This window comes from Camelus dromedarius, chromosome 1 (assembly GCF_036321535.1).
Source record: "Camelus dromedarius isolate mCamDro1 chromosome 1, mCamDro1.pat, whole genome shotgun sequence".
NCBI classification, from domain to species: domain Eukaryota; kingdom Metazoa; phylum Chordata; class Mammalia; order Artiodactyla; family Camelidae; genus Camelus; species Camelus dromedarius.
In genome coordinates this window covers 43,691,400-43,704,745 of record NC_087436.1, presented here as the reverse complement: position 1 = coordinate 43,704,745, position 13,346 = coordinate 43,691,400, and the positions used below count along the sequence as shown (strand labels likewise).

General features: G+C 38.6%; 2 protein-coding genes across 2 annotated transcripts in view; one reads left to right on the top strand and one right to left on the bottom strand.

Annotated features, from left to right (window-relative positions):
* The first annotated feature begins 1,836 nt into the window (after window positions 1-1,836).
* Window positions 1,837-13,346, top strand: part of ANK2 (ankyrin 2) — a 603,826-nt gene continuing 592,316 nt past the window's right edge. Inside the window, exon 1 of the mRNA XM_064480111.1 lies at window positions 1,837-2,458. Coding sequence (XP_064336181.1) covers window positions 2,387-2,458 — 72 coding nt within the window. The 5' untranslated portion in view covers window positions 1,837-2,386. The remainder of the gene's footprint in view (window positions 2,459-13,346) is intronic.
* LOC105089915 (large ribosomal subunit protein uL22-like) lies at window positions 5,485-6,104 on the bottom strand. Its single transcript, XM_064489629.1, is given in 2 exon segments — window positions 5,485-5,916; window positions 5,919-6,104. Coding segments are annotated over 2 exon segments (552 nt in total). The 5' UTR covers window positions 6,073-6,104; the 3' UTR covers window positions 5,485-5,518.

Sequence of the window (13,346 nt, the reverse complement as noted above, 5' to 3'; positions counted from 1 at the left end):
AAGTGGAGGATGGATTACATAGATCTTATCTTAGAGCAAAAGATGGAAAGACACTGTTCTTACTTCTGTTCTTGCCCTGAGTGAGATGCGGAGATATGAGAGGGCTTTGAGCACTGCTAAGTGCTCTGTTGCAGGCCACCTGTGAGGAACGGGGGTGGAAGAATGCAGGCTGGCTAGAGATTTTTGCTCTCAGGCGGGTGAAAGATAATGGTGGCCTGGACTAGAGGGACTGTAGTGAAGATACAAAAGTGGTTGGATTCTGAATTTAGGTAGCAGCAACAGTAATTGCTGTTAGAGCAAATGTGGATTGTGAGAGCAAGTGAGGAATTAAGAATATCTCTGAGGTTTTTGTCCTAAGCATCTGGAAAATGGGAAAAGCCATATCAGAGCGATTAATCTGGCAGGGGAAGGTAACCAGAAGCTCAGTTTTGCACATGGTAATTTTGAAACTCCTAGATATCAGGTAGAGGTGAAGGCAGTTGGCAATAGGAGTTTGAACTTAATGGAGAAGATTGGGGATGGAGACAGACATTTGGAAATACAATATGTATCTGAATATAGATTCTATTTAAAGCCATGGAACTGTATGAGATAAACAATGGAGTGAGTACAGATAGAGAAGAAAAGGAGGACCAGAACTACTCTTTGACATTTCAAAGTTTAGAGGTCTGGGAGATGAGGAAGAACCAGTAAAGAGGCTGAGGAGAAGCAACCAGTGAGATAAGAAAATGATCAAAACAGAATGATGTCCAGAAGTCGAGGGAAGACATGTTCAAGAAGGAAGGAATGATTGGAAAAAAAATATTTAGAGGTCAGGCCAAATGAGGACTGAGAATTGATCATTAGATGTAGTAACACAAGGGTCACTGGGAACCTTGTCAGGAGAAAGTTTGGTGGAGGAGGTGAAGGAAAGTTTGAATGAAGTGGCTTCAACAGAAAACATGAAGAGAAGAACTGGAGATAATAAAACTTTGTAGAAGATCTTGATGAAAAGCAGTGTAAACACTATAACACTAGCTGGGGGACGGGGAAGGAGGCTGAGAAGGGAGTCTGTGGTAAAGGAAAACATTTTTTAAAGGTGGTTCTATGTTTGCATGGAGAGCAATAAGAAAGGAAAAGCATTCATGAGAGGGAACAAACTAATCTCTTGAGGGTCATCTTCTTATCTTTAAAAAGCCATAATAATTCCCACTTCAATGAAGCAGCTGAGCCAAAGAAAGGAGATAATGATCTGGTCCTGGAAAGTGTTTTGCACTCAGTCAATAACTCCAACGACATGACATCCCTGAGACACAGTGATGCACACAAGGCTGCCGCCCCCCCACCCCCACCCCGTGCGGGGACTCACCACTCCTGCCACAAGGCTTGGCACAGTTTGAGGTCTGCTAAACCTGGTCCTGGCCCAGAAGACAAGCTCTCTGCCTTAGTGAAGATGGGGCCATCACTAACCTTGATAGTAGCTGGAAGATGCTTTCTCATAGTGAAGAAGGTGGGAAGGGAGAAGCTGGATCTTGGGGAAGGCAAAAACGCCCAAACCATAGAAGACACGGCGCTTAAGTCACTTGATTCACCAGCTCACATCTGACATGGGTCGAAGTGTCAGTGGCATTTCACACCGTGTTCATTCCATCAATTTATTCCTACTTATCAAGAGCGAGTGGTTGGCAGAACAAAGAATGTGTGTCTGTGGAGGCCAGCAGTGGGTGGGTGCCTGTCACAGCGCGAAAGGGGAGAATGCGTATGAATAGGAAATGTGTGCACGGTATGAATGGAAAGAGCCGAGTGAGTGTGGCGTTGGGCAGGGAGGAGCTGGACGTGCCCCAGCGGCCGCGGGCCTCCAGAGGGAACGAGCGTCTGCCTGTGATGCGGGAGCGCCCGCCGAGGAGCCTCCTTATCCCCACCCACCTCCCGAACTCCGGCAGTCAGTGGTGCATATAGACATATTTCTGGGAGCTGTCCATGAGCTCATCGCTCTCCCGGCGATAGCGGCAGCAGCGAGGGAAGCAGCCTCATTTCTCCGGGCGCCTCTAGAATAAGCCCCGCCGCTCGCACATTCAGACACACGCGCGACGCGCGGCGCTCGGAAGGAGCAGCCGCCAGCCCGGCCCCGCGGCCAAGGTCGCGCCCGACCCCGGCCAGCCATGGCCCCGAGGCTCCCCTCCGGGAGGTAGGTAGGCGCAGGCAGGGGCGAGGGGCTCCGGCCAGGACTCCCGGCGGGCGAGCCAAGGGGGCAGCCGCCCCTCGCGCTGGGCGGGGCCGCGGGCGCGGCGGCTGAGGAGACTCCCGGCCCATCTCGGGCCGCGGGCCGCAGGCCCGGCGCTGAGGAGTCGCAGGGGACGCGGGAGACCCGGGCGTGACAGGAGGAAGAAACCCGAGCACCAGAAAGATGGCTTCTCCCACCTCCCCGGCCCCGGAAGGCGGGGCCTCCACCCCGCCGAACCCGCCGCGGATTCGTCAGGTGGGTGCACAAAGTGCGGGGAGGGGCGCCCGCACCCCATTGTCCTCGCCTCCCTGGGGACTGGGACCTCGTCCCAAGGCAAAGGCTGACTGAGGAGCGGGACTGACACAGGCATACTTGGCCTCATTGCCTGGCTCACGACCATTCTCTGAATCCCTTTTTCTCAGTCTCGCTTCACACACGGACGCAGGAACACACACACACAAACACCCTTAGAAAAACACGTTCTCCAAAACCAGACGTGTAACTTCTGCACACACGCTCGCACACACACACCCTCAAACACACCCCGCAAACTCATCCCCCCGCCGCGCAGAGGCACACGCCCATGTCACATGACCCACTGCGGAGCTACACCATTAGAAGGAGCCCGTGGTGCCCTCAGGGGGAAAATTCACCCCACACCCCAAACCCTGAGGACCTTGAGGGGGACCGCTGGAAGCTTTCACTTCCCACCCTCAGGAGAGAAGAAACCGCTTCTAGAGGCTGCTTACCAGTTCTCAACTTTCGGACAGAGCTACACCCAATAATTGCAGCCCAGTATTAGACACTAGTACTAGAAAACGTGTGTGTGCTCTCCCGGCGTCTGCAGACACAGTTTTCCTCAGCACTGCAAGGGGGCGGGGGGAGGGGGAGGACGCGCATTTCTTTGGCTGTTTGACTAAGCCCTGTTTTCTGTTTGTGTGGTAATATTAAAACATGGGAGTACTCCATCTGGTTGTGATCTGTGATTTGGTATCTAAAAGAGCTTTTTTGTGTCTGTGCTACCATTGCCAGGAACTACAGCATTAGCACTTTAGGTTATCACAGTAGTAACGCCAAGTGTCAGCTTGCCCTGTTCATTGTAGTGTATGGGTGTGAGAATATGATCCACTGACTGCAGATAGGCAACCCCTTTACCAAAGATAATCGAATTGCTGTTTAGAAATAGAGTAAAATTGGTTGATGGAGCAGGAGGATAATGCCCAACAGAATGGTTTTTCTTCAGGTTAATGTGGAAATTTTGAAGAACCCAGAAGCTTTAGTGAGAATTTATAAAAACATGATAGTAAAATTTGGTTGACATTAAACAAGGTGTTTGTCATATTTGAATTTTAATATGTATAGATAATGTTATTTTAGGGGTAACTTGTTTATGTTTATTTTTAATACAATAACTATAAATCAATGAGTGCTTTTTTTTTTAATGGCACCCTGTGTCTCAGTGAAATTGTTAAGGTTTTAAATTCTTATAGAATCGAAGACTTTAATTTTATGACAGTGCATTTTTAATTGCAGTTGCAGCTAATTTTTTCCCCCTGAAGAACTGTGGTAGCATGCATCATTAAGTCTGTATTTGTGATATTTATGCATCTAAGAATGAAGGTGAAATGATTGCTGTTTGCAATATAAGAAAAATCACATCCTATGGGAAAAATCATTTTTATACCTATTTGATTAAGTATGTATGTATGTGTATATAGTTATATAAGCATTGAGGAAGTAAAATATGTTAATTTAAATAGATTATATGCACTAATAAGAATCTCTGTGAAATCTCATTCTATATTTAGAATACTACTGACCTAAGAAATAGTATGCATGAAAATAGTTACTAGAAAAAAATTGCATGAAAAGTCATTGCTATTTTGCAGAGTAGATACTCTACTTAGAGGACCTCATAATTAGAAGCTGTATAAATGACATCATGCTGCAACATTCAAGTAATTGGTGTCCTCTGTTCAGACTTTCATTTCTGTGACCTTACAGAAGTACTGTTTTAGTGATTGGTGCATTAATTTGCATAGGATGTAGAAATAGGTTGCTGGAATTATTGGAATCATTCCAGTCTATCTGATTCATCCAGGCAGGTGGAACAGAAGTACTGACAACCTCTGACTGCAGCATCACCACTTTTCAGCAAGTGATTTTGAGCAAATTAGAAATAAAAAAAACAGAAGAGATAACTGTTTTCTTGCAAAGTGGTGAAATTTTTAGGTCCTAGTCCCAGTATATTTTAACTGTGTCCCTGACATATTTCTCCTTGTTCTTTAGCAATTCCTTTCTGAATCAATTCTGTATTGAATCAGAATTGAATTAAAATCTGGATTGTTTTCCTCTTTCTAAACATAGTTGACAGAAAAAGTATAATTGAAAAAGCACAGAAGTCCAATCCAAGGTTGAAAGATGTTAATTAAAGACATCTCATGAGTTTTAGCAACAGATAAATTTATTGGTCATAATTTTGATTATACAATAAAAGTTTAGAAATAAAAATATTTTAGAAAGGCTTTCAGTGACTATAAATATAAAATATAAATATATACTATAAATTTCAGTAAATTAGTATATTTAACTGCTAATTTCACTGAAAATATGCTATGTGAAGATTCATTTATTCAACATTTATTCAGCACAAAGTAAGGTTTTATACCCTAAACATACAGAAATGAAGAAGACAAAAATTTTATCCATTAGGAGCCATAGTTAATTTTAGTGAAGACAAGCATTAAAGAATTTGAAATTTGAATTGCTTGTAGGGGCTTTTCCATGTTATTTTTAAAAATATATATTTATTTCTCAGCTTTTTGTCTTGATCATTCCTCTAATAATGAGTCTAAATAATACCTAAGTTTGCATATACCTGAAAAGTCATCGTATGACTGAATTAATATTTGCATCCACTTGATATATATTTCTGTTCTCTTGATCTTTTGGAAGAAGTTTTTTCTTTTTAAGCTTTTGGACAATGCTGATATAGCATGAAATAGCTAATGTAGTTCAGTGCATTTACCAATGCAGTTAAAATCTAGGTTCCCAAAAATGAGAAGATCAAGGGACATTGACCTTCAACTTCATTCTGTAATGTTAAGGAAGAAAAAAATATTAATATACTCTGTCTTCTCAGGCTCCTAAGATACTAGACATTTTTTTTTTCTCTTTTAAGAAAAAGGTTATTTTTTCTTTATTTTATATGTAAGATAATTATGGTATAGAGGTTTCACTACTTTTTTAAAAAACATTTAAGTCAAAAGTTTTTTTTCTGCTTTTACTTTTATTTGCATTTATTTTTTGCTGAATTTATTCCTGGGCCGTAAGTTTTTGTTTCTTCAGTTTCTTCTGGGATATCTTTTTCTTCTGTGCAACCTCCTCGTCTGGTTTAGGAACAATCTGCTCTTTTTCAGTAAGGATCATCTCAATGTGGCAGGGAGAGCTCACGTAAGGGTTGATCCGACCATGAGCTCTGTAAGTCCTGTGCTGCATGTTGGGAGCTTTGTTCATCTGGATGTGCTCAATGACCAGTGAATCTACATCTAAGCCCTTAAGTTCTGCATTACTTTCTGCATTTTTGAGCATGTGCAGTAAAAATTCAGCACTCTTTTTGGGACATCGATCCTGTGCCCAGCCCCACTGTTTTGCCTGGGCACACCTACCAACTCCACCATTGTAACAACTGAACGGCACACATTGCTTCTGTAAGTGACGTCCTTCAGCTACTTGGTGGCTTTTCGGATTTGCATACCCTTAATGGCCTGGGCAGTTTCACGAATGTTCTTAAAGTGAACACGAAGATTTGAATCTCTTGATTTGCATGATTTTGTGGGGTTTTCTGGGTCAAGTGAATAGCGAACCATTTTTAGAGGTCACCTCAGGCCGCCTACTGGAAAAGCCATTTAAGTCAAATTAGTTACCAAACTATGGAGACAGATTTCCTGGATTTCATTATCTGTTTATTCTTTATTCATTTTCTGACTTTGTAAAAGAAAAGATTTAGAAATGGTAGTTTTGCAACTAAGTTTTTAAACAGTTTGTCTACATACATTATGTACATTAAGAGATCCATGTGACTTCTAAGGCCACTGCCAGAAAATTTAAATCAATTAAATGAATATTATTGAGATCTTGAAGTTAAGACACTTTGCTAGCACCTTTTTGGGCCTCATCATCTTTCTAGTGAGCTCTGATGGGAGTTTCCAAAGCATTGGTTGCTTTGAGAATTGAGAGGTCCAAGACATCTGTTATAATTGGTGCCGGTAAAATTTAGTGTCTTTCTCTTATTTCATGATCAGTCCTTCTCCAAGATCTGTGAGTATTAGTGTTATTTCGTTTATGGAAGCAAACCAGTGTTCCTTCTTTGTTTGCTGTGGAAAGTCAGAGACCTCCCATATGGTAATAATAAAATATGTGCAATGAGCTGGTGTGATGCTAAGCTAGTTACAGTTTTCCCAACAGTCCTATGAAGGAGATACTATTATTCCCATTTTCGAGATGAAAAATGTGGGTTTAGTGAAACTAAGCTACATCCTCAAGGTCATAGCTACTAAGTTGCAACTCAGAGATTTAAAATACATTTAAATCACTATTGTTTTATTGTCTTCCCCTTCTAATTTTGAGACATTATGACAGGGGAGATCTTCTTAGCACTCTTGCTACTTTGAGCCATTTGTAACCATTCTCAGGAATCCTCCATTAAGTTGCCTTGATTAACTGAAGGATTTACAACAGAGTTGAAATAATTTTCATTACTCTAATTCATTAAATGAGAATAACTTGAATTTCATTTCCACTTCTGTATTAAGAGAGCATTTCTCCAGCCTCAGGGTTGCTGAAAGGAGAGACTAAGGTCCTTATTTAGTTTTCCTTTTCCAGAGAGCTCCTCAGTTATTCCTGCTATTTCCATGATGGTCCTGGGAAAAATAATTCTAAGAATGAGTTGGGTTAGTGGAGAGTCTTCCTGAACAGGCATAAATATATAGTAGGCTTGCATTTTCAAGTGTTTCAGTTTCTTCCAATATTGATTCCATTTTTTGTTTATGCTTGTCAAGGTAAGCTATATATTTTGAATTTTCATGTTATGTGAAGTATTTGAGTTACAAAAGAGAATACTTTAGACAGTGAAGGATGAGAGAAGAAAGCAATAAATGAATACAGTGACACATTGATATAATTGGTATAGAGTTTTAAATTTTGTTTTTTTATCTACATACAGTAAAATTCACTTTTCGTACAGTTTAATGAGTTTTGACAAATACTTAGAGTTATGTATCTACCACCACAATCTAGGTATATAACAGTTCTATCTCCCTGAAACATTCCCTTGTGCTAATTCCTCTGCAATCAAACAAATCCTTCCACCTCCAACCTCTGGCAGCCACTGTGCTGTCCTCTGTCCCTACATTTTTGCCTTTCCTAGAGTGTCATATAAATGGAATCATCCAGAAAATTTTGGAGTTGACTTTTTTCATTCAGCATAATGCTCTTAATAGTCATCTAACTTCTTGCATTTGTCACTATTTTGTTCCTTTTTATTGTGGAATAGTAATTCATTGTATAGGTATACCACTGTTTAGCCATTCAGATGAAAGACATTGGGGCATTTCCAGGTTGGAGCAATTATGAATAAAATTGCTATTAGACATTTGTACACAGGTTTTGTGTAAACATACATTTTCACTTCCCTTGGGTATATACCTAGGAATAGGATCATTGGATCATGTATGGTAAGCGTATGTTTAACTTTATAGGAAACTGCCAAACTATTTTCCAAGGGGGTTATACTGCTTTTGCATTCCTTCCAAAAATGAATGAAAGTTCCTGTTGCTCCACATCCTTACTAATTTTTGGTGTTGTCATTTTTTTTTTTTTTTGCATTAGTCAAACTGATGGACAGAAGTAGCTCATTGTGATTTTAATTTGTATTTCTTTAATGACTAATGATGTTGAACACTTTTGCCAACATTTCCTTTGTTGAAGTGTCCAAATATAATCCAAGGGCAGAACCTAAGCCCAGGACTCATTAACAATTGAAAATCAGACAACATGCAAAAGTATGTGTTTGCATATAGTGATTTATGAATATTTAAGTGGGAAAATATTATACCTACTTTGGCTGGAAACTCTTTTTCATTGAACTCCATTTTCTCCTTAGATCATTTTAGATTATTCAAGTTCTGGAGTATTATTAACAAGTACTGTTTCTGTTCACTTTTCGGAATCCTGCTTTCATCATAATTCTTTGCAATCACTTAATGACCGATATGTGTAACAACTTGGAAAGCAGATAGTCCATACTTTAGATTTCAGATTAGTTTAGTGGATGCACAAGGAGTATAAGTAATTTGCTCAGGACTACCTAGCAAATGAATGGCAGTCTGAACAAGGCCCTGATTAGTAATTGTTTGCTCTTTAGCCAATGGAATTTTATTACATTTCAAACAACAAGATAGCAATCAATCACAGTTTTCTCTTTAACTGTCATTTAGTGGAAGATATACTAATAATGTAACCTTCCTTTACATTTTCACTTGGATGTAGAAAGTATATATTTGGATACATAGAAAGTGGCCCTTAAAATGAGAAATCAAATTTAAAATGTCAGTTGTCACCTGTAGAATACCCCTTGGTGGTCATTTTAAGAGATAACTTAGATTTTTCAAAAGAAAAGTCACCATTATATAAAATAAGTTATGGTTCATTTGAAAAATTCTTGCTAAAAAGGATATTAGATCTATCCCTGCTCTCAAAAATCTTACAATCATAGAAGAAGAAATCCAGCAGGGTACACAGCTTACTGTAATACAGATAGAATATGGGAAGTATGACAGCAGAGTACAAAGTACCGTGGGAGGACAGATAAAAGAAGTTTATTTTGTTTGGAGGAAATCATATTAGGTTTAGTGAAACAGTTGAAATCTGAGTGGGATATTGATGAATGCATTTAATTTTGACAGGTAAAGATTAGATAAAAAGCGTTTCAGATCCAGAATGAACAGCATGAAAAGACACACAGAGATGGGAAAATATTGGCGGCTAGGCAGAATGGTTAGTAATCAATCCCAGTTGGCCACAGAGTAAGAGACAAGGAGAGACTGGTGAAAGATAAATTGGAAAGATAATACATAGAACATCAGGGAGAGTCTTCAGTTTACCAGAGTTTGGTTTTTATTCTGTAGAATGTGAATACTCCTGCTAGGGCTTATCCCTCCCATCCCCAGATAAAAGCTACCTTCAAATAAAATCATCATCATCATCATCACCTAATCATGGATGAGCCATATTTTCACAATCTTAACTCAATGTGAAAAAAAGTAACTTTAGGAAACATTGCTGTTTTCATCGATTCTGTAACGTAAAATCTAAGAAAAACAATGTTTACTTTCTGCACAAATAACTTCGTGCCATGCTCCCTTAGATTCTGTCTTCTAATCAGATCACCTTCTCTTGAATAGAAATTCTGGAGCTGTTGTTTCATGTTGGGTTTTGAAGGAATAACTTATTTCAAAGGCTGACCAATAATAGATTTAAGATCATAGCTCTCACTAAGATGTCTTTGTAAAAATGTAACTTGTAGAACACTCAGAAAAGAAATGAACATTGTAATAGATATTGCTTATCTGGCTTGGCTTATTTGGGCACCAGGATCTTGACTAATGTCCGGGAATTAGTCCAGATATCTTTTGGGAACAATGCTTTCAAAAAGTTCTTTAATTTGGGACTTTTTGAAGGTAATAAAACAATGCATAAGGAATAATGGAACTCACAATATAGAATGAAAATTATGGGTATTTAAAGATGCAATAATTTAAGCATATCTTTGCAATTATTAATACTATCCAGTGGGGTTTTGGTATGAAGTTCTGTGCATATTCAGTAAGAAGTTTCAGTCCTGTCTGGATTTCCTTTCTTCCAGATGTAACCTGATGACATTCTAAATCCCATATCTTTCCCGGCAATGTCTGTGCTGCAGTTGATAAATTCTTTGTTTAAGGCCATTATCATTATCTGCATATTAATCTTACTTGATGCTAATGTGATTTAATTTGAAAATTGTTAATTTAGTCAATTTAATTAAAGTTAATTTAAATATTATTTAAAGTATAAGTTTCTGGGTTGTTTGCCTCTGTTGCTTTACTCTGCAAATCTTCTGCCACGGTATATCTACTAACCTGTTAATGATATATCTGTAATCAGTGTCTTCTGTCTTGAGAATGTGTATTTGGTCATGATCACCATTTGGTGAGCTGTACGTGATGGAAGGATATTTTAAGTTACAGCTTACTTGGTCATTTCTTGATGGGAGTTCATGCTGAAAACAAAACTCTTTGGGCAGACTGATGGTACCTCCTTGTGTTACACATGACCAGAGCAGAAAGTTTAGGGAATGGAAGCCAACAGGAAGCCAAAGATGCAATCATGCTCATTGAGAATGATATCTCACAGTTTAAAGAAATTGAAGGAAGCATCAAGATCTGAGTTTTTGTCAAGTGTGACATCTGGGATTCATTTTTTCTTTTAATGGAAATTAAACAAACATTCTTTTGTTTTACCTGAGCAGGCCTGAAAACAGTTTTCTTCTTTTAAATGCTTTATTTCACATCAACTGAAGTAGTAACAACTCTCCCTGAATCTTCTACACTATCTTTATATACAAGTTATTTATCACAACAATTTTCCCTTATAAGAGATAGTAACTTGCCAGCCACTTGGTATTAAAAATCAGACTCCTGGAAATGCAATATTTCAAATCCATTAACCTTTGTTCAACTCTTACGGTAATAAATGTAGAAGGATCACATCATTTTTCTGCAGTGTATGATCTAATATAACTTGAGTTTGTCTGACCTTTTTTCTGACTGTCCTAAAGGATAGGCTCACAAAACTAAAAGAAATCTTCCCACAGGTTTTGTGAATACTGTGTTTCTCTTTTGATGTCTGTCTTTGCTTTAATATCATAAAGCTATTTCACCCTAGTTTATTTTGGTATCAGGAAATTCAAAATAAAACTTTTCTGGAACTAGATTTAACCTGGTTTAACCAATTTACTGCCACATGTAATGGCTGATAGTCACAAACATGAGCAAAAATATTAGCTGCATAGTATTGTGATATTGCTTAAATTGTGTGAGCTTATAAATTTAAGAATAACAGATATATTTAACATAAATTATATGGACTCATCATTTTCATAATGCAAGTTTATAAAGAAAAATATTTGTTTTGTACATTTGCACAATTGAGCTAAAAATAATATCCAGTAAATTAGTATATTTAATGTTATTCCCTACCCATGATAGTTATCAAGTATTTGTGTAGCTTTGTTAGAAGTTCTTATAAATTTTATTTCAACACCAATGAATAAATATTTAAGAAAACATGAATTTATAAATATAAGAATAGGTATAATGTAGAAGAGTAACAGGGCTGTTGACTAAATCACACTTCTAATTGGATAAAAGATCTTGTATGCCAACTTAGAAAATCCTACCTCTATTTTTGATAAAAGCTTGGATTGTTGTATCACTGGCTTAATTCTTTCATCTGAGATTACAAAATGTTTTATTCGTGAATGCTTCTTTCATAGCCACCCTCTTCAGTTATAAAAGAAAGCCAGGAACACACCTCCACCTCTAAACATTGTATTTTCACATATTCTTGCTTTCTTCCTTCCTGTTTCAGAGGAAGAATTATTCTGACCTTAATCACACTCATTTTGCCTCTTCTAGGACTTGACTTTGTCCAGGAGTTGTTTTCTTTTCTCCTCAATTTTTTCATCCTCATTGTTATAGAGACTGGGGCGGGGATAAGCCTGATAATGAGGTAAAGGAAACCCAACTGCCATGAAGAGAAGGCTGCTTTGGTTGAGAATTTAACAGACTGACAGCCTTAATCCTTCTAGACTCCTCAGCAGTTTTGATTCTGTTGAGCACCATTCATATGTTCAACAATTATATTGAACTCCTCTGAAGTAATGATACTCACACTTAACTGACCCCGAGTTTGTGCCAAGCTCTGTGACAAGTTCTTTACCTGTATTATCTCATTTTATTCTCCCATCCATTCTAGGAGATAGGTACAGTAATTATCCCAATTTAAAGATAAAGAAAATGAAGCTTAGTATTTTGCTCAAGATCACACAGCCAAGTAAATGGCAGAGTGAGGGGTTCATACCCACATGTTAGGCATCAGAACCCCTGTCCTTAAACAGAGCATATGATGCTACCTTTTCATGCCAGGTGCCATGGTAGGGACTGGAAATACAGAGGTGAAAACACTCAGTACTCATGGAACTTAATCTATAGCTATATGGCATATATGTTATCAGGAAAATAAACCAAACAGATAGAATGTCATGATTTTGATATGGAGGTATGATCCAATGCAATGGGGACCTTTTATTTGCTTAGGGAATTCAGCAAAGGCCTTAAAGAGAAGCTGGTACTTGAAGGAAAGAGTCAGAGTTTGCAACGTGACTAAGATAGGGAGGGAATTCCAGGCAGAGGGAACACAGGTGCAAAGGCATGGAAGTAGAGAGCATGTTGCATTTGGGGGAATTATCCATAGTTCAGAATGGCTGGAGTACAGTGTTTGGAGGAGGTCACCGGAGATGAGACTGGTGAGTCAATCTAGAGCCAGATCATAAAAAGCCTTATTTGTTATGATGACTCATTTGTGGTTTTCTTCCTAGCGTTTTCCTGGGCAGTTCTTTATCATTCTCCTCCATCATTTCCTCTTCCTTTGCTTGTTATCTCTCTATTAGTGTCTCTCAGAGACTCTGCTTTCCATCTTCGAGTTTCTTCTCTTACATATTTATACTTCTTCCCAGACTACCACCATATGTTACCACCATTACCACCCATATGCTAACCTTTCTTCCATCACTATCTTAGTGCCAACCCCTCTCTTGACTTAATATTTTCATCTGACCTCTCTAAACCTTCTCCTTTTTATTCTTCAAGTCCTTCAAACTTAATATGTCTAAAAGGATGCCACTATTTGCTCCCCACCCCACAAAAAGTCTCACATATGTAGACTAGGTAGAAGGGAGGAAATGGAGTTTGGTTTTATGATGTACTTTTAATAAGTAAGGTATTTCAGAGCACTTTACTATGTAATGGATAACTCACATATT